Source organism: Diabrotica virgifera, chromosome 5 (assembly GCF_917563875.1).
Source record: "Diabrotica virgifera virgifera chromosome 5, PGI_DIABVI_V3a".
Taxonomy (NCBI): Eukaryota; Metazoa; Arthropoda; class Insecta; order Coleoptera; family Chrysomelidae; genus Diabrotica; species Diabrotica virgifera.
The window spans coordinates 256,942,020-256,962,369 of record NC_065447.1 but is presented as its reverse complement, the minus strand read 5'-3'; the positions used below and the strand labels follow the sequence as shown (position 1 = coordinate 256,962,369).

The following is a 20,350-nucleotide window of genomic DNA, read 5'->3' as shown; positions in this document are numbered from 1 at the left end:
ATCTCCATGGAAATATAAAGTGGCTATATCCTGTCTTTTTAGCTAACCTTGGCAAAACAAATAAAAACTATCTAAAATGTTGGTATAGTGTATACAAAGATTCCTTGTATTGCTACTGTGTACATCGGTATGAAATTTTATTTTATTATAAAGATGTGGTGGGGTTTTGATAATCATAATTTTTTGGAATTGACAAGTAGAATGAATTTTGTATGTTAGGCTACCGCTATCTGACTTGATTTCTATTTACTTTGGTTTTTGATCGTTATGGCCCTGTAATTTCTACAGTAATTAATATAGATTGTTCTACTTCTGTAATTTACGGATTATTATCGTATAGAATAGAACTGATATGTCAGTCTTGTTGGTTTGCCAGCTCATTACGTGTACTCGGTAATTCTAGTTATTTATATACGAGCTTTTGATAGGAAACAATACTAATTGTGCATTTTACTTTCATTAAAATAGCTAATAATTATTTCTTAATGCGAGTTCGTTTTTCATAATTGCAGATCATTTTTTAACAATTATTATTTTAATATTTTGCTTCTTAGTTTCATATTATGAGTTATGAGTGAATATGTGTTGGTGAGCACAACTGGGCAAAATCAGTAGAGGTAAATTAGTGATATACCTAGTAATAATATATAATTTTGTTTTGCACCTATTAGTTAGGTATGGAAGTCTTACCTGGGTCTTAGAAACTGGGTCTTAAATAAGGCACACTATTAATTGAAAATTAAAAGTTTCGGAAAATTTTAATTCTTTCTTCGAAAATTTTTACAATGCAAATATTTACAAATATAATAATAGTCTTTGTAAAAACTTACCAAAATTTATATTAGAAGTACACATTAGAAGGCTTCCTCTTCTTATTTCATGTCGCCGTCCATAGTTGTTTTCTAGGGCAATTTTTGGGAGTTTTTCTCATCCATTCGTCTTACATGGTTGTACCACATTCTCTTGCGGTGCCTTCCCCTTCTTCAAATATCTTGAATTTTGCACTGCTCTGTAATGTTTGTATTTCTCACCCTGTCTCTTCTAGTTTCTCCCACTATTGTTCTTAAGGTTTTCATTTCGGCAACCCTTAACATCTGTTTAGTTTTGTTGGTGTCTAAGCGCACTTCTATGCCATAATATGTCATGATCGGTTGTATGCAAGTCTTGTAGATTATAATTTTACTATCTGTGCGCATATAAGGATTCGACCAGACTATCTCCCGCAGACATCCTGACAATGCAGATGTTTTATTGATCTGACTCCTCAGGTCCTTTAATGGATGCTGGATACATCTATGACATCTATGCCAGATATCTGTGTTTTTACTGCTGACTTGAAATCTTGACCATTGTCACTTTTATCACGAATAGATATAAGCTTTTTTCTTCCTAACTCATGTTAACCCATTTGCCGTGTACAAAGCATCAAGATTAAATTTTCAATGTGGTACTTCTAGGTCTTGGCCTATACTTAAAAAAAATTGTTACCTCCCTCATGAGGCTGTTTTATTCTCAGTTATTCATTTCGAATCGGACAACATTTCTAATACAGAAAATTTCCGGAAAATCATCTGTAAGGGGCACAAGGGGCAATCATCTGTAAGGCATTACATATGTATGTAGTCATAAACGATGATTTTTGAAGTTATACTTCTTTAGGCGCGATTGAGAGTAAAATTTCATAATACTGCGAGCATGCGCACACAGACAGTATGGCGTTTAGTTGCTAAATCTTTCTAGTTATGTATAAATATATCAGTGCAAGAAAAGGTGTGAAAAGGATATATTATTAGTGTTTTTAGTAAATATATTTATTATAATTTTTGTGTTTTTGGATTTGTCTTCTTCAAGAGTAAAATGAGTATTATTAAAACATTTTATTGTATATTTATTATACATCACCTTGTCTGTTTGTTACCGTGAATTGTCATTAGGTATCGTCGAACCGATACAGACACAGTCTTCGTAGCGCATTTGGTATAGAATTCGGCCAGAGATCGAGAGGTCTTGAGTTCGAATCCAGTGCAATCTATACTTTTTTTTATTTTTTTGAAAGCGGTAAGCACAAAATTAATTTGGTGTTTAAAAAAAATTTAAACAAACTGTTTAAAGTATATTTATTTTTAAGAAATCTTATAATAGAAGTATAACTTCTTACGTGCGTACAAAGTACACACACATTCTTTTTTTACAGGAGTGGTTGATAAAAATAATATAGTATTAAAAAAGTTGTCCAACTCAACATGAATAACTGAATAAAATAGTCTCATGAAGGATGTATTCATTTTTTTAAGCTTCGGTTCTTACTTTGCTTTATTTTGGCGGAAACAATATTTTGCACCACCACTAAAAGCTTACGCTTATTGGCCACACTAGCGTCTAATGCCGTTTATTATCGCATTATTTGACATACCTCATAATGCAAATAATGGGATAATTAACGGCATTAGACGCTAGTGTGGCCACAGCATTAGAAACATTACATTAAGTTTAATATTTGTGCTATTTTCATAATATTGCGTAAGTACACCAAATATTGAACTGAGACCAAACATTCAAACAAGATACAAAATGTAAAGAGCAAATACCCCAACTTAATACAGCTTAACAATAAAAAAGGTCGATGATAAACTGATAAACACGAATCAGGTGGTTTCTCAATTTCTCTTTCACGAGACGACACTCCATTATATTTGCGTAGGTACCAACTTGTAACAGCTTAAGTTATATTTGGTATTTGATTATTATCGAACACGGAATATGCCCAACGCCATTTATGTTGCGCTGAAAAGTTCAAGTTCAAGGGAAACATTTACATTTACTACAGGACGAATCGAACAAATAATATCAGTATTTTTAGATTTTTTTGTAAAGGACACCGCACACATCTTATGGAAACTGTAATGTCACTCAAATGCAATAAGATTTACATGAATAGATTCGTCTCAAAATTACAATCGTTTCATATCATTTCGCCAACTCTGAATTTTGATTAATCTTCATCTTCTTTTTGTATAGATATGACTCTATCTGTTTTTTCAATGTGACCCCAGTAAGGCCAAGGGCGGATCCGAGAATTTAAAAAATATAAATTTAAATATTTGCAGTTCAAATGTTTTTAATTTCAAACACATATACAGGGTGATTGATTAGTAGGGTAAAGCTAAATAGCTCCGCTATAGTAATAGATAGCAATAAAAGTTAAAAATAAAAATTTTAGCCACCTTTGAGCTTCACATTACAAAATTAGTTAGAATGTTACAGGGTGTTCGATAACACAGTGGCAGACCTAACTTTTGTTTTTTTTTTATGGAACACCCTATATTTTATTTTATATTCGAAATCCTGTTAACTTCTCCATCACAAAAATATAAAGTTTGTAATGTTATACAGGGTATTTAAAAAGTTATAACCAATTTTGTATGAAAATCGTAACAAGTTCAACTCCCTGTATAAATAAAAATAAGCACAACAGCAATGGTTTATTAATGCCATATTTTTTTATTTATTGTCAAAATTTTTGAGAATTATTGATATTGCTAATTTTCTTTAAATCAAATACAGGATGAGTCAAAACGCAAGCACATTATTTTCTCAGTAATGTTAAATGGAAAACCCTGTATTTTATATCATTATTGAAAAGTAACATTAACGTACTTTAATTTTTATATAACATTTCCTATGCCCAAAATTATTAGTTTTCGAGATATTTTCATTTTTCAGAGCAAATTATTTTAGGTGTTTAAACTTATCTAAATTTTAAGTAAGCCATGACTGAATTGACAATTGAAGATTACCGATTATCAATCCGGTAATCAATGTAACACTGTAGCAAATAAAGAAATGAAAATAATTTATTAGTAATAAAACTCACCATTGTGCTTTAAAACTCACCATTGTAACCCTATTTTTTAAAAATTTTACCCCCCGTACCTCCGGTACCTCTCCCCAAAAAAAGTTCATGGCCCCTCCCGAAAATCGGTCCTGGATCCACCCTTGAGTAATATGTCGTTCCAGCTTTCGTGATATTCCCACTGATTGTCTTCCTATTGGGAACCGTTTCGCGCCATCCTTACTACTCTATTTGTTGTCATTCGCCTTATGTGGTCATTCCATTCTACTTTTCTCTTTCCTACCCAGTTAATAATCTTCTCCACCTTGGATCTCTGTCGTATATGTGTCCCACTTCTAGCTGTGTCCCATAGTTTCTTGCTATCGGTTTTTCGAAGGGTTTGCATATCTGCTGTTTCTAGCATTCTTTTTGTCCTCTCTCTATCATGTCGTGTTTCTGCCGCGTATGTCAGAATTGGTCCGATGACTGTTTTTTAAATTCTGCCTTTCATTTCTTTTCCGATATTTCGATTTCTTCATATTTTTTTCATTCAGGCAACCTGCGGCTCTGTTTGCTCTATTCACTTGATCTTCCACTTCTGTTTTAAGCTTTCCATTGCTGGATAGTGTGATGCCTCGACATTTAAACTCCATCGCTTGTTCTATTATCTGACCCTCTAGCTCTAATTGGCATATTATTGGATTTACTGTTATAACCATGCATTTTATCTTTTTTTGGGGCAAATTAACATGTTAAATTTTCTAGCGGTTATATTAAATTGGTGCAACATACGTTGTAAACCATCTTCACTTTGAGAGATTAATATTGCATCGTCTGCATAGCAGATTATTTTAAGTTGTTTTTCTCCCATTTGGTATCCTTTTTTAGTTCTTATTTTTTTATTATTTTATCCATGATGAGATTGAATAATAGAGGAATTAGGGAATCGCCCTGTCGTATCTCATTGCTAGCTTGAATTGGGTCAGTTAATTCATCTTTTACTTTTACTTTTATTGTGTTGTTCTGGTAGATATTTTCGATCGGTTTAATTATTCCTAGAGGTCTCTTAAGCACAATAAATGGGTAACATCCTTTAATTCACTCTGTTAATTGCTTTCTTAATGTCCACGAAACATAAATTTGTCGGTTTGTGCTATTTATCACCAAATATTCTGTTCTTTTTTTATTTGAAAAGTTTGAGATATTTTAATAACTGAGGCTCACGACTTGATTAATGTAAATTCCGACGTATAAGTACAGACAATATCTTTTTCTTCTTCTTCTTCTTCGTCCTCTTTGTAAGCAATTCTGCTTGTTCATTTGCGGATTGATACCCCTATGGAAGGAAGGTTGTCACTGCATCTTTTGCTCTGTCGGTCAATACTTCTTTTACCGATTGATGATTTATCTCTTGCTATTTTGACCATACATGTCTCCCCTATTCTGCTTATGTGGTTATTCTATTATTATTTTTTCTATTTAGTGTCCATTCGTTTATACACTACGTTACATTGTCTTCTAATGTGTTCACTCCTCTTGCGATCTCTCAGCGTATTTCCTGTATAGAACACTACAGATAATATCGTTGGAAGATTCTTTTGTTCCTATTCAGTTGTCTAATTAGTCCAAGTCAATTTATATTTGGTAAGTACACCATTTGCGGACTAACCTTGATACCTAGAAGCGGAAATTTAAAAAAAAATATGGACTGATTAGCATCGTCTTTGTTATTTATCAAACTACATATTCATTATTTATTTTATTTATAATTAAAAAATGTGCTCGTTCCTACGTTGTATGAAATAATAATTAACAACGTGGAACGCTTCTTGAATCTTCCATGCATAAGTTGTCAGAAGAATTTGCGAACTTATAGGCTGAAGATTCTTCAGTTAAAACTTGTTTTATAATAAAAAAATACTAAAATCCTTTATAAAAGAGATTTATTAAAATAAACGTTTTCAGAACGTTTTCGGAATCACAATTCCATCATCAAAAAAGTCTTCATTTTAAATGAAGACAAACGTAATGTTAAATAATTTTTAAGGTTGAACATACCTGAACCACCAAGATGTGTAGGTGAAAACCGTTTAGATCGTATACTTACTTATTTTTCTTCACTCCATGCGGAGCATAGGGCGTCAACTGTCTACCTCCATTCTGCCCTATCCTTTGCACTGATCTTATTTCTGATCAGGTTCTCCCAATAGCATTCATTTCTTTCTCGACACTTCTTTTCCACTTTTCTACGGGTCTACCTGCTCTTCTCTTTTCATGTGTTGTGTATTCTAGGGCTTGCCTCGCTATGTCTGTGTCAGGTCTCCTTAGTGTGAGCCTCATTTAACTCCATTTCTTTTTGCATATTGTCTTAGATATAAGTTCCTGTTGTCGTTTTTCTATTTTTCTGTCTTTAGTTAGATCTTATATAGTTATAAAAATTTTGAGTGGGTTGCTTTGTCCAGCAATTTGTTCGTAAGTAGTGAGAGTTTCGCGTATTGTGAACGTGAATATCAGACTGCTGTATTAAATGGGTCCGTTTTCTGTGAATTTCAGTCAGAACTTGAAATATCGACAGAGTAGGTAGCAGCATAATTTTAAATTTGATAAAGAAAGGTCGGCAATGTTCCAGATAACTCTCTCTCTCTCTCTCTCTCTCTCTCTCTCTCTCTCTCTCTCTCTCTCTCTCTCTCTCTCTCTCTCTCTCTCTCGACTCTTAACTCTCTTGAAATTGAATTATTTGTCCTAAGGTCGATCCAAGGAATTCGTAGCATTAGTCTCCAACAGAATATTTCAATGGTGTCTATTTTTCTTCTTTCCTATTGTCTTACAGTCCTTCCAAATTGTGGTTATTTTTGCTGTGGCAACTTTTGCTAGATCACATCTACGTTTTATTTCTTCCTGTAGTGACCCAGTGTTTGTGATCAATAATCCCAAATATAAATATGAGCTCACAACCTCAAACCGGTCAATTGTGGTTATGTATGGATGATTGTTATGTAGTCTATCCACTATCATGATCTTTGTCTTTGATATGTTTAATTGCAGACCAAATATTTGACTTTCGTTTGTTAACAGTTGTATAAGATCAATCAGCTCTGCTTGACTATTTGCAAGAAGGTTTGTGTCATCTGCGAAACGTAATTTGTTTATTTTATAACCATTTATTGAGATGACCTTTTCTCATCCTTTAAGTGCTCTTCTCATAATATGCTCCCCATATTGAATAGCTTCTTCTTATAGTTCCTTCTCCTATCGGAGGTTGGCTATCATCACAGCTATCCGTACCTTATTGGCGGCTGCTCTGAAAAGATCTACTGAGCTGCAACTCTACCACTCTCTTAAGTTTCTCAGCCAGGAAATTCTTCTTCTACCTATAGATATTTTACCCTTTATTTTACCTTGCATTATGAGCCTTAATATCTCATATTTCGCACCTCTGGTAATGTGGCCTAAATATTCTAGCTTTCTTGTTTTGATGTTCTTTATCACCTTGCAATCCTTTTGCAGCCTTCGTAACACTTCTGCATTTGTAACTCGTTGGATCCATGGTATTTTCAAAATCCTTCTATAGCACCACATCTCAAAGGCTTTCAACTTCTTTATATTTTCTACTTTTAGTGTCCAGCTTTCCACTCCATACAACAAAGTCGAGAACACGTAGCATCTTAAGGCTCTTATCCTCAGCTCCAGAGGAAGGTCTCGATTGACAAACATCTTTTTCATTTTTATATTGAATAGCTGGTAAAGGTAAATTCCTGACAGCTTTCTTTTGCATTCTGAAAATTTGAAGTGCATTTGTTGCACAACTTTCTGGTTGGTGAATAACAAATAACAAACTTGATAGCTTTTTCTTTAACTGTGAGATATGAGCCGACCAGTTCATTCGCTTATCTATGGTTATTCCTAATGGTATAAAAAAATTTAATATTACACTGGTAAACACACAACTTGCTGCCGGAAATTTGTTTACTGTGTCTAGGTAATTTGGGTCTGTTGAATCCAAAAATGCCACCAGATTTGCTCGATCAGATCGCTTTCAGAAAATACGACAACAGATCACATTTCTAACATATAGGGTAATTTAACGCAGCACTACCTACCTACCGGCGGGTGTAATTTCCTCACCAAAATAATCTTTTACCTGCGTTTATATGGGTATGTCATAATCCCACAGGTATTTTCCTCACCAAGACCAAAATGGTTATTTCAGGTAGATTTTACTAAAAGGCATTCAATTGAATTATTTATCTACTATTAAATTACAGTAGGTACCTATAATTATAATAATTGATTAATTAATTATAGTATTTTATTTTTAGTCACAATTGGAATTTTGACAAAAATGGAATGTTTAATAGAAAGTGAAAGCGGTAAACCTTACGCGGTATTGGTATTTGAAAATTTTATTTTTTATAAAGTGAAAGTTTTAAAAAGTAAAGAAGTATTCTGGAGGATAAAACAACTTGTAGTGCGAAATTTTTTCCTATTGGTGCAACTTTTACAATATCTAGAAGTAGCCGACAACATAATCATGAACCAGATTGTCAGAAGTTAGATCGAAAAATTGTTTATAACTAGTGTAAACGTTAAGCACAAGAGAATTGAAAAACCAGCAAAAATTATACGCCAAGCACTTGCAGCTAATTTGTCTGAAACAATTACTACGATTGTTGTCAGTTACATAAGAAAAAATATATAATTATCGACGAAAAATGATACCTGGTCGACTTCTTTCCAATATTGATGAGGTTCAAGAATTTGTGACGGGGTGTGCTCAAAAAACAACCAAGAAAGAAAATTTTCTCTTTATAAACTGTGTCAAAAGTAGGATAATTGTATTTAGTTGTGAAACAAATATAAGACTTTTAGCCACATTGAATTTTATTATATGGATGGCACATTGCAATTATTCATTATTCATGGGCTAATTAATGGGCATTATATTTCTTTATTATACTGTTTACTGCCAAACAAAAAAACAGAAATTTACACCAATATTTTTTATTTGGTAAAATCAGAAATTTTTAAAGCTCTCAAAATTGATTATCCTGTTTGCCATGTGACCATCACAGGCCTTTTTCTTGAAGTATGCACTTTTAAGGCATCTATATTTTATGTAAAGGGTTTTTACCCAGATATTTTTCTTTTGTGGCTCAGTTAGCATCCAGTTTATCGAACACTGATGATGATTTTTTATAAAAATCGAAAACGTTTTGTTGTGATGTAGCCCTTTTAAGGGATTTTTAATAAAAAAATTTTATACCTTTTACAAAGGATTTCTTTCCAACTCTCAAAATTGAGTTTAATGCTAGTAAATTTTTGAAGATTTAGAAAAGGAATGCAATTATTGAAATTTGTCCGAACACTGAAATACATGGTTGTAAATTTCACCTACACTAAGCTTGGTATAGAAATGTCTTGGTCTCTTGATTTAATATCAGAATATAAAAATGATTCTGAAAGAGGCAAGTGGCTCAAACATACTTTTGGCCTTACGTATAAAACCAGAAGACGTATCAGATGGTTTTGTGTTTGATTTAATGTCATGCAAACCAGGAAAGGGAGCGTTCAAGTATTACGTAACGCACCTTGGGGGGAGGGGGGTCTTGCATAACGTTACGGCGCGTTACATGGGGAGGGGGGTCAAAAATCTTCAAAAACTGCGTTACGCAATACTTGAACGCCCCCAAATGAAATTTAAGATAGATATGTTGATTATTTAGTTTAAACTTATATAGACGAAAATGCCCTATACTCCCCATATTTGTGGACAGAGGCAAATTCTTTTGTTATTCGTATTACGAATGCTTGCGAATCTTTTCATTCGCATTTTAATTTATCGTTTTGTAATATGCATCCATCGATATATATTTTCTTTGAAAAAATTAAAGAATTTCAGGTAGATACGTATGTTAAAATTTAAAGTTTGCATATTGCAAAACCTATCAAATATAAACAAGTTAAACTGAAATTGAAAAATATAGTAAATTTATTAATAAGATATCAGTCTAAACAAATGACTAGAATGGATTTTGTAAAGTGACTGTCTTATTATAGTAAATATTAAATAATAATTTATACGTCTTGCATATTATCTATATTATAAACTATTATTATAATGTAAGGAAATTAATGTCTTGTATTCGGATTTCGGATGCTTTCATAATAGACATTCTTAAATTAAACCTATATTTTTATTTTATTACCTGGCTGAGTGAGTTGGTGAGGAAAATACCTACCGGATTAATAGGAATCTTTAAATTTGGTGAGGAAAATACCTGTCGGATTATATGTTTTTACTGGTTGGTGAGGAATTTACCTCCGCCCCTACCTACATGTAGTGCTGCTACCCATGAAATAAACAAAACATGAATAAAAAGTAAGATATTTATTTTATAACAATATACTTACAAAAATCATTACATATATCTGCCAAAAAAACTTAACTTTTCATCTAACCTAACCGGCAGCGCAGCAAAAATCTGTTATTCGGAGTAACCCGAAAACTTCCTTTTCTATGATTTTCTTGCAAAGGCTTTAAAAGGACTGCCACTTTTAATACTCCAGCAGTAATCCGCCATCATGTGAGTGTCCCATCTCCCCTGATACCTCTCTTCCATCGTTTTGATATCTTGGTGGAAGCGTTTCCCTTGTTCCTCACTAAGGTCACCAAGATTTTCTGGGAAACGGTCGGGCCCAAAAGTGGCTGTGGAGGTAATGAATTTTAATACTCATATGACAACGGTGTTTGTTAAAATTGTTGAGTATTTCTTCCTCTATATCCCTTTAATTTTCCGATTTATTCTTTCCAAGAAAGTTTTTCACAACTTTCACAAAAAAACATCATGCATTACCTCACAATAAAACACTGAAAAACGTTTGTTTTTCTATACTTCCACAAAATTTATTATAACTATGTTATTACTACAGCTGTTTCGGCAAAGTGCCTTTCGCAAGTGATATATTTTACAATGTGTTTGCCTTTTTAAGTCTTTAACTGAAGAGGTTGAGGAGTGGGGAGCTGTTTGTCTCGAGTTGGTCATTCAGAATTATATCTGTATTTTTCAATTTATTAATTTCCATTGATTCTAAAAGTGATAGCTTAAGGCCTTTATTTTGAATATGTAGAATTTGAAACTCTTTATTGAAAGAATGATTATGATCTAGAAGGTGAAGTGCGTATGTAGAAGTGTCTGTTTTTCTATTGTTGAAAGCCCTTTTGTGTTCTGCTATCCGTTTGTCAAAAGTTCTGCCAGTTTGACCGATGTAAGTTTTCGGACAGTCACCACAAGTTAGTTTGTACACACCACTCTGTAGTTGCTTTCTCTTTCGGCTTTTATTGTTTTTAATATGTTTGCTTAAGTTGTTGTTAGTTCTGAAAGCTGGTGTTATTCCTTTCTTTTTTATGTATCTGGCTATTTTTGTTGTTATTTTGCCAGTATATGTGAGAGAGCAGAAGGTACTGGGTTCTTTCTGTGGTGGTGGATACACTAATTTCAAGGCTTTCTTATGGAGTTTTTGGTTTAAAATGTTGTTAACTGTTTGTTCGTTATAGCCATTGTTTACTGCTATTTGTCTAATGATATTTAGTTCTGTCTCGAAGTTATTTTTTGTCATAGGAATTTCTATCAGTCTATGTATCATGCTATGGTAGGCTGCTAATTTGTGTTGTGTAGGATGGGATGATGAATTGTGTATAGTTGTGTCAGTATGGGTAGGTTTATGATATACGGAGAACTCATGTTTGTTGTGTAGTCTGGTAATCGTTACATCTAGAAAGTTTATGGAATTATTCTGTTCTGTCTCTATTGTGAACTCAATATTACTATGAAGTGAATTAATGTATGATAGAAATTGGTCAAGTTGTCTGTTAGTTCCTGTAAAGCAGACTAGTATGTCATCCACGTATCTCCACCAATATAAGAACTGTTTAAATAAGGGGTGTTTAGAAATTGTTGTTTCAAGTTGGTTCATAAATATATCTGATAGTAATGGGCTTAGAGGATTACCCATAATAAGTCCTGCACTGTTGTTTGTGTAAATTTGATTATTGAATTCAAAATAGTCTTGATTTATGCAAATTTCAAGAAGATGTAAAATTTCAGATGCAATGATAGGATTTGTACTATTATGTTTTAAAAGGTTTTTAACTAAAACAAAAGTTTCTGTAGGAGGAACACTAGGAAACGGTCGAATCCATCAATTATCATGCATTACATTCAATTTCAGTCATCGATTCTGTAAAACGCGAATATTTTATAAGTTGTCGTAACTGAGGCCCACCAAATATTCCGGCTTTCAATTTTTCTTTGCTAAGTGCGGGGAATTTGCTGGGCAAGTATTCAAAACAAGGACGATTCTGGTCTAGGGCCTTTACAAGTTGTTTCATCAGCCCCAGTTTAATATGTAACGGAGATAATATTATTTTCTTTCGGTCGACCAATGCTTCGTTACCTACGGTAGATTTTCTTTAAACTAAAGCATCTCTAGAACGCCATTTTCTTCTACTTCAGTGTTGGTCTTTAGCCCTGCTAACCCAAAGATACAGGAAAAAGGATATTTTGTATAGCCACATTATTGTCCCACGAGAAAGTTCACCATCTTAAAATCAACACAGATCGCCCACTGATGTTGATCATACATAATTGATGTTTTTTAGCACCAGCGATATTGTTTTATATTCTTCTTTCATTTTTGTAGAACGCCCAATTGGTATACTTCCATTATGTAGAAGGACACACTTTAGACTTTGTTTGTAACTGCCGATACAAAGACGCCAGTGCTCTGGTGTATACTCTGCTACACCCACTTTTTCTATAACAGTCCTTTAATATTGCTACAAAATACCATATCATCTTGCTGAGAAAAAAAGGCAAAAGATATATTGCAGAATAGTGGTGGAATATACAGAAATGTAAGAAAATTTAAGTATTTGATGAATATGTTATATCTCGAACTCTAGAGCTGATACAAAGAAAAGTTTTGTATTTTTGGAATCAGCACAGATGAATTAACCAAAATCAGTTGATTTTTTTTCGGCAGCAAGACAAACAATTTTTTTTGTTGGACTGTGTTATTAATGGTTATTCCTAATATCCTCTTTGTTATCTGGATCATTACATGTATCTGTTTATTATGATTTATTATTTTCGCAATATTTACATAAAACCTCTATACTAAATAAATATTTTTTGTTGCAGCTTACTAAATGAAGGATCCATAAGGAAGCTAGTAGCAACACAAAATAGAATCTCTTAGTGACAATCTGTGATATAGAAATCCATAACCATGGAGAGTGCAATAAAAAGTAGTGACAATAGTGATCTAATTGTAGCCAAAACAGTAGCAATGCTGGTATTAGGCTTAGCTTCTTTTTGCTTAGGATTATTACCGATAAAACTAACAAAAGTGATATCTATTAAAACGGTAAATGGCGACAAAAACTTAACCATCTCGTTGTTGTTATGTTTTGGTGGCGGTGTGTTACTTTTCACGACGTTTCTGCATCTACAGCCAGAAGTGCGACAAGGATTCCAGCACCTAGAAAGAGCTGGATACGTCTCGACCATAGGTCCGGGTATTCCTCTAGCTGAGCTAGTATTTTGTGTAGGATTTTTCTTTGTATATCTCATAGAAGAAATTGTACATTTGTATTTAGATAGAAGGCATAGTCATATTAATAATAACAATGCTTTACATAAATCGTTAGCGGTTAGAAAAAGTTCCAAACAAGAAGTAACCATACCAAGAGTGTCCTTGATAAAAATAGACGACGGTAACATCAGCTGCATCAGCACGTCCAACAAAGACTTACTTAACTCACAAATCACAGTTAACCTCGAAAAGGCTCAACCTGAGTTTCACCAACACAATCATCATCAACATAATCATTTCGACGATACCAGTAAAGCCTCGTTTGGAGGATTCTTGGTTGTGATAGCTCTAAGCTTCCATGCTATCTTCGAAGGGTTAGCTGTTGGCCTGGAAGGGAGTGTGGAAAAAGTGTGGTATCTGTTTGCTGCCATCGCTACTCATAAGTTAGTTATAGCGTTTTGTGTTGGGATGGAGTTGGTGACGTCTCAAACACGGACTTTGTTAGTATTTCTTTATATTGGGACTTTCGCCGTTGTGACGCCATTGGGTAAGTTTTTTCCTATTGATTCCGATTTTATTGTTAGTGTAGAAAGTTAGTGGAGCATCGCATCTCGCCAGGCTCATAGCTACGCACATCATATCTTGAAAAATAATTTTTTTGTTTTTAGAGACGTAGCGAGATGTCTGGTGAGTTGCGATGCTCCACTATGTTCACTGCTATTTAAATGCATATTTATTTAAAACATTAGATATCTGTCTCTAGTTTATCGGTTGAGTCATTAAGTAAAATATTACTTAATTTAAGTAAATTGTTGAACAAGAAATTGGGTCACATATTTTTTAAATACAGAATCTTCATATTTACTACATTTGTCTCTAATGCTTTCCTTTTGTCTACATTTGTCTCTAATGCTCCTAAGAGCATCACAATCCCCATATTTAAAAAAGGACAAAAAACTTGCCCACAAAACTACAGAGGGATAACCCTCTTAAATACAACGATGAAACTTTTCACGGGCATCCTTAAGGACAAACTGGAAAGACAAATCACTAATGCTGAAGAACAACAAGGTTTTACAAAGGGGTTATCTATAACAGACGTAGTATTTATAATAAAACAAATAAAAGAAAAAGCTATGGAGTTCGGCATGCCAGCGTATACTTGCTTTATTGATCTGACGAAGGCGAAGATTATATCCATAATACTGTTTAGAAGATTAACTCCATACGCAGAGGAAATAATAGGCGACTACCAAAGCGGATTCAGACCGGGAAGGTCGACTATAGACCAGATCTTCATCCTACGCCAGGTGTTGGAAAAAAACTGGGAATTCAACCGCGATGTACACCAAATCTTCGTGGACTTCAAACAAGCTTACGATTCTGTTAGCAGAGAAGCATTGTGGGAGACTATGGTAGAAATGGGAGTACCTGGAAAACTGGTACGATTAGCAAAGGTGAGCACGGAGAACGCTTCCGCACGAATCAGAGTTGGCAGCAACACGTCGGAGGAATTCCTCATTGACACCGGACTTAGACAAGGAGATCCTCTCGCCCCCCTGCTGTTTAACTTCGCACTGGAACATGCAGTAAGGAAAGCTCAGCCACAACTGACAAACGGATTTGCCGCCCAAGGATCAAAAATACTATTAGCCTTTGCGGATGACGTGGACACAATTGCACAATCCACCAGAGATGCAAAAGAAGTTTTCACCCTATTCGAGAACGGAGCCAAGGAACTTGGTCTTAAGGTCAACGAGGACAAGACCAAGTACATGGTGGTTACGAAGAACCCAAGACCAAGGGTTAGACAAAACGTAACAATTAATGAATACAATTTTGAAGTCGTCAAAGAATTTAAGTACTTGGGAGCGATCATAACATCTGAAAATAACTATGAAAAGGACGTGGCAGCCAGGATTATTGCAGGAAACAGGGCATATTACTCGTTAAGGACCCTACTTGAATCAAAAATACTTTCAAGACCAGCAAAAATAAGAGTATATAAGACAATAATTCGTCCCACAATAACGTATGGAAGCGAAACCTGGACTCTGAATCAGCGGGAAACAACAAAATTACTGGTACTTGAAAGAAAGATACTGCGGACTATCTATGAGCCTTGCAGAGAAGAGACAACAGGAGAATGAAGAAGAAGACACAATGATGAACTCCAGACAATATACGGAGATGAAAACATAGTACGCTACATTAAATCAAACAGAATACGATGGGCGGGTCACGTACTAAGATCAAGTGACGAAAGACTTCTAAACGCCACATTCTGGGAAAGGCCCGATGGAAAAAGGTCAGCTGGTCGCCCAAGAAAGAGATGGAAGGACGCAGTAGCCAGCGATCTACGCAAAATGGGAGTACAGCAATGGGAAATAGCTGCTCAGGACCGACGTAGAGCCAAATGATGATGATGAAGGCGTTTGACAGAGTTCGCCTGGGAGACATTCTAAATATATTACTAAATATATATTCTAAATAAGATAGTCCATAACCTAAATAATAACAACGTAACCAAAGTTAGAGCAGAAGACCAGTTTACTGAAAATATTCCAACACCGGGAGGAATTAGACAAGGAGACAGTTTAAGCCCCTTCTTGTTTAACCTACTCATGGGCAAAATTATAAACAAAGTAACATCTCTTAATCTCGGATATAGAATGGGCAACAAAAGAATTGGTATGGTTTGTTACGCAGATGATGCAGCAATTATTGCTGAATCAGAAGATGATCTTCAGAGACAGCTCTTTCAGTTCTTTCAAGTAAGCCGCCAACTAAATATGAACATTTCTACCAACAAACATAAATGTATGACAATAGCAAAAGATCCGCTCAGATGTAAGTTAGTGGTTGAGAACAACCCCATAGAACAGGTAATGCAATTCAGATATCTGGGCATAGATATATCAAGCACCCGCGACCCAGTAAAGGACCTGAGAAGTCAGATCAACAAAGCATCTGCATTGTCAGGATGTCTGCGGAGGATAGTGTGGTCAAATCCGTATATGCGCACAGATAGTAAAATTAGAATCTACAAGACTTGCATACGACCGATCATGGCATATAGCATAGAACAGCGCGAAGACACCAACAAAACGAAACAGATGCTAAGAGTTGCCGAAATGAAAACCCTAAGAATAATAATAGTGGGGAAAACAAGAAGAGACAGAGTAGGAAATACAGACATTAGAGATCAATGCAAAATTCAAGATATTGAGGGATGGGGAAGGCAGCGCAAGAGGATGTGGTACAACCGTACAACCATGTAAGACGAATGGATGACAATAGACTCCCAAAAATTTCCCTAGAAAACAACCCGCCCGGTTCAAGACCCTCCGGAAGACCACCTAAAAGATGGAGGGATAGTTGGCAATCTACCTCCCAGGAAATTAACCAGAGGCAGATTCAGAATTAAACAGATCAAAAGATCTTTAAGAAGTAAAATAAGCTTTCCCTCCCTATAAAGTATGTGGACTCTTGCGATTCTTAGCCAAAAGTGAAAGATGTCTAATTGTTTTATTCCTTCAAAATTTCCTCTACAAGTATTTTACATTTCTCTCTCTCTATTTGATCTCTCTTCGTCTAGGTCAATGATTTCATGATCTTCTATTACAGTTTTTCTCCAGCCGATCTTCATCATCTTCTTTCGTCGGTGTTCGAGTGCGTGTCTGGTTATATTATTTTGTTCTTTCCTTACTGTATGTCCAATCCATTTCTATTCCCTTCTTTTAATTTTATTATTTTCCACAATCAAAATATCAATAACTATACGGACAACCATACAACTCTGATCGGAGCTGGCGGTAGCTGTTCACTCCACGTCTACACGGATGCCGTTCAATTACGAGTGGCGGACCTCCTCACTACAGAGTTCCACCACTCAGGTTGGCCTAGCTGTTCACTACACTGGCTGTCCAGGAAGTCTAGAGCTTGATCGCCTCAAGACAGATTATTCTCCTTCAGTAGTCTTCTTAAATACGCTCTTGGCTACTTACTTACTTTCCGTGTCCGGCACACCAACAACTTTAAATTCTATATTTCCAATGGTTGGCCACATAGATAGTCCTGTCATTTGCTATAATTAAGTCTTCTTCTGTGCAGGTCTCTCTCATCTCTTTGCATGATAGTAGACGCCGGCTGGTCTGAACCGCGCCACAGTCGCAGGTATCGTCCTCCTGGTATCCCCATTTTTTCAGGTTACTAGCACAACGTGAAACGCCGGTTCTTAGTCTGTTTAGCGCTTTCCAAGTCGGATACGGTAAATTGTGTCCAGCAGCCATTTCCTCTTAGGGAGGAAAATGTGTCGCGGTAGCTGACTCTTGCCATAGGTGTATTCAGCGCGTCTCCGGCGCTTCGGGGATGGATCTTGATATTTTCAGGAAGCTTTTCCGAGATCTTAGTCTGCTTGGCTGAGTTTGGTGGTCATACCAGGGGTATCTTCGGTCGTTTTTTTTCTTTCCGTTCAAAACCATCTTCAATATGTTGTGTGAGATTAAGAATTTGACTGCATCAGCACTTTCCGGGTCTTAATCCTGCTTGTTCTGGAATAATTTTAGTCTCCACATATTCAGCGATCCGGTTCAGTATCATTCTTTCAAATGCCTTGAAAAGGTGGCAGAAAAGAGAGACAGGTCTAAAACTCTTTGTATCCACCAGATCCTTCCCTGGTTTTAAGAGGGCTCTAGCTTTCCTCCAGATTTTGAGGATGTGTAATGTACGGATGCAGCAATTCATCATTTTTACGAGCCACTGTACGGTTTTTAGTCCAAAGTTCTTTATTTGTTCTGTTCAAATGTCGTTTTATTATCTTTCATTTGGTGGATCGCCCCTCTCATCTCCTCTAGACAAAAAGAGGTACCTAGAACATCCCTTTCTTCGTCGATATTCCGTTGAGCTCTCACATTGTTCTTTCTTGATGTCGTCTTACCGTTCATTAGAAGACGATGGGTTATCTGATCGGGTGTGACTTCTGTCAGGTTGACTGCCGGAGCAGCGGGATCGTTGCCAAGATTTCGAATCAGCTTCCAGGCACGTCTGCTGTTTTGTTTCATGTCCAGACTCGTGACCAGCTTGCACCACCTTTCCGTTCTGTTGGCAGATATGGCATGTAACATTTCCTTTCCAGCCTGTATTGTTGCTTCCGAGAAAGGGTCTTCTTCATATAGCTGTTCATATCTTTTAAGTAGGGCTGCCTTACTTGGATGCCTTGGATGCGCTCTTGGCTGCCTTACTTGGATGTCTCGAAGTAGAAGTGGAAATGTGTAGGGATGCGCAGGTATCGGGACGCGTGCGGTTCACTGCTGCGAATCTGCTGAAGGCATATCATTACAAAGGGACTGTGTCATATGCTTTTTGCAGATCAATGTATCATAGTTTCTTCTAAATAAACAAAAACTCATTCCATTCCAAAAAATGGGTTTATATGGTAGTATTTTTTAGGTATTGGCGCTGGAATAATTCTCAGTGAAAAAGACAGTACGGAAGATGTGACGTCAATTGTACTTCAAGGTATGGCAGCTGGAACTCTGCTTTATGTTGTATTTTTTGAAGTTCTTGCAAGGGAAAAGAACAACAATCATAGCGGATTTTGGCAACTGCTTGCCATATGGGCTGGTTTTGCCTGCATGTTTGTCTTACAAGTGATGAGTAAGTATAAGTTGAATTTTTATGTTAGATAGAAAAGTGAATATATACATAAAATTGGATTCGAAATCCTTAGTAATTGACCGTACAAGTATGTTGTATATTACCAAGGAATAGTGTTAAATGTCGGGAAAGCGGTCTGAGGCTTAAACTAAAACTACATTTATTTCGAAAGTTCAATATTTCGTTGATTATTTATTTTTTAACTTCATTAGTAACATAAGATGCAAGAAACATTACAGAATGATAAAATTTGTATGATAATGTTTTATTGACTAATAAATGAAGGAGTAAGACAAGAACTGAATATCTGCTCAATCAATGAGGAAATAAAAGAATGGAAACAACACAAAAAACAATGAAAATCTAATGACTAAAGAGGTACTAAAATACAGACACAAATATTTTTATTTTAATCCTGTTTTGATAAATATAGATCTCATCAATATTCTGGTTACATAATTCTCAGACCGTTTTATTGTATATCAAAAATGGATTTACAGTTATCTATATTTGGTTCTAAATCCCAGAATGGAAGTGAATGGGAAAAGCAGTCAAGCACTATTTAATTTAGTAAATATTTTATACATTGCAGTAGGTAAAGCAAATGACTATGACCTAAAGAAACATTTCTACTAGAAAAAATTCGTTAAAAACTAATTAGTGCAGGTGAATGATGAAGGTTTTCTATTCGTTAACAGTAACTGTAATAATTGAATAGTTGACATTTTGTTAAAAGATAGTAGATATTATTCGTAGATGGTCAGCGAATTTTTACCAAATTTTGTTCTTTTTTGTACTCCACCAACGAAGGTTGGCTACAACTATTGCAAATTCGGCTCTATCTTCTGTTTTTCTTAAAAGCGTCTGTGTATTTAATCATATCCACTCGCCAATGTTTTTCAGCCAGGATATAATTTGTCGTCTACCAAGACCCCTTCTTTCCTTTGATTTTACCTTCATAAACAGCTGCAAGATACTTTCTAACTATGTGCCCGAAATATGCTTTCTCCATTTAACAGTGGTCAAAAGTTTCACTCTCTCTTCCCATTCTGCGCAATACCATTTCGTTCGTAATCTGATCTGTCCACGGTATTTTTAAAATTCTCTAAAAAGCTATATCTCAAAAGCTTCAATCTTCCTTATTAAGTCAACATTAGCAATCCAAGTTTCGGAACCATTAAGAAAAGTAAAGTGGATAAAACATTTTACCATCCTATATCAGATTTGCATATTGCGTCTTTGGTTAATCAGAAATTTCCTAAATCT

General features: G+C 35.2%; 1 protein-coding gene across 2 annotated transcripts in view; it reads left to right on the top strand.

Annotated features, from left to right (window-relative positions):
* LOC114334834 (zinc transporter ZIP1) overlaps window positions 1-20,350 on the top strand; it is a 100,028-nt gene that overhangs the window by 59,154 nt on the left and 20,524 nt on the right. The window contains exons 1-3 of one of the 2 annotated variants that reach the window (XM_050651857.1): window positions 515-617; window positions 13,033-13,973; window positions 18,878-19,084. In XM_050651857.1, the coding sequence (XP_050507814.1) occupies window positions 13,121-13,973; window positions 18,878-19,084 (1,060 nt within the window). In that variant the 5' untranslated portion in view covers window positions 515-617; window positions 13,033-13,120. Of the gene's footprint in view, window positions 1-514; window positions 618-13,032; window positions 13,974-18,877; window positions 19,085-20,350 lie in introns of those variants that run through there. The other variant, XM_050651856.1, reaches the window with a different exon arrangement.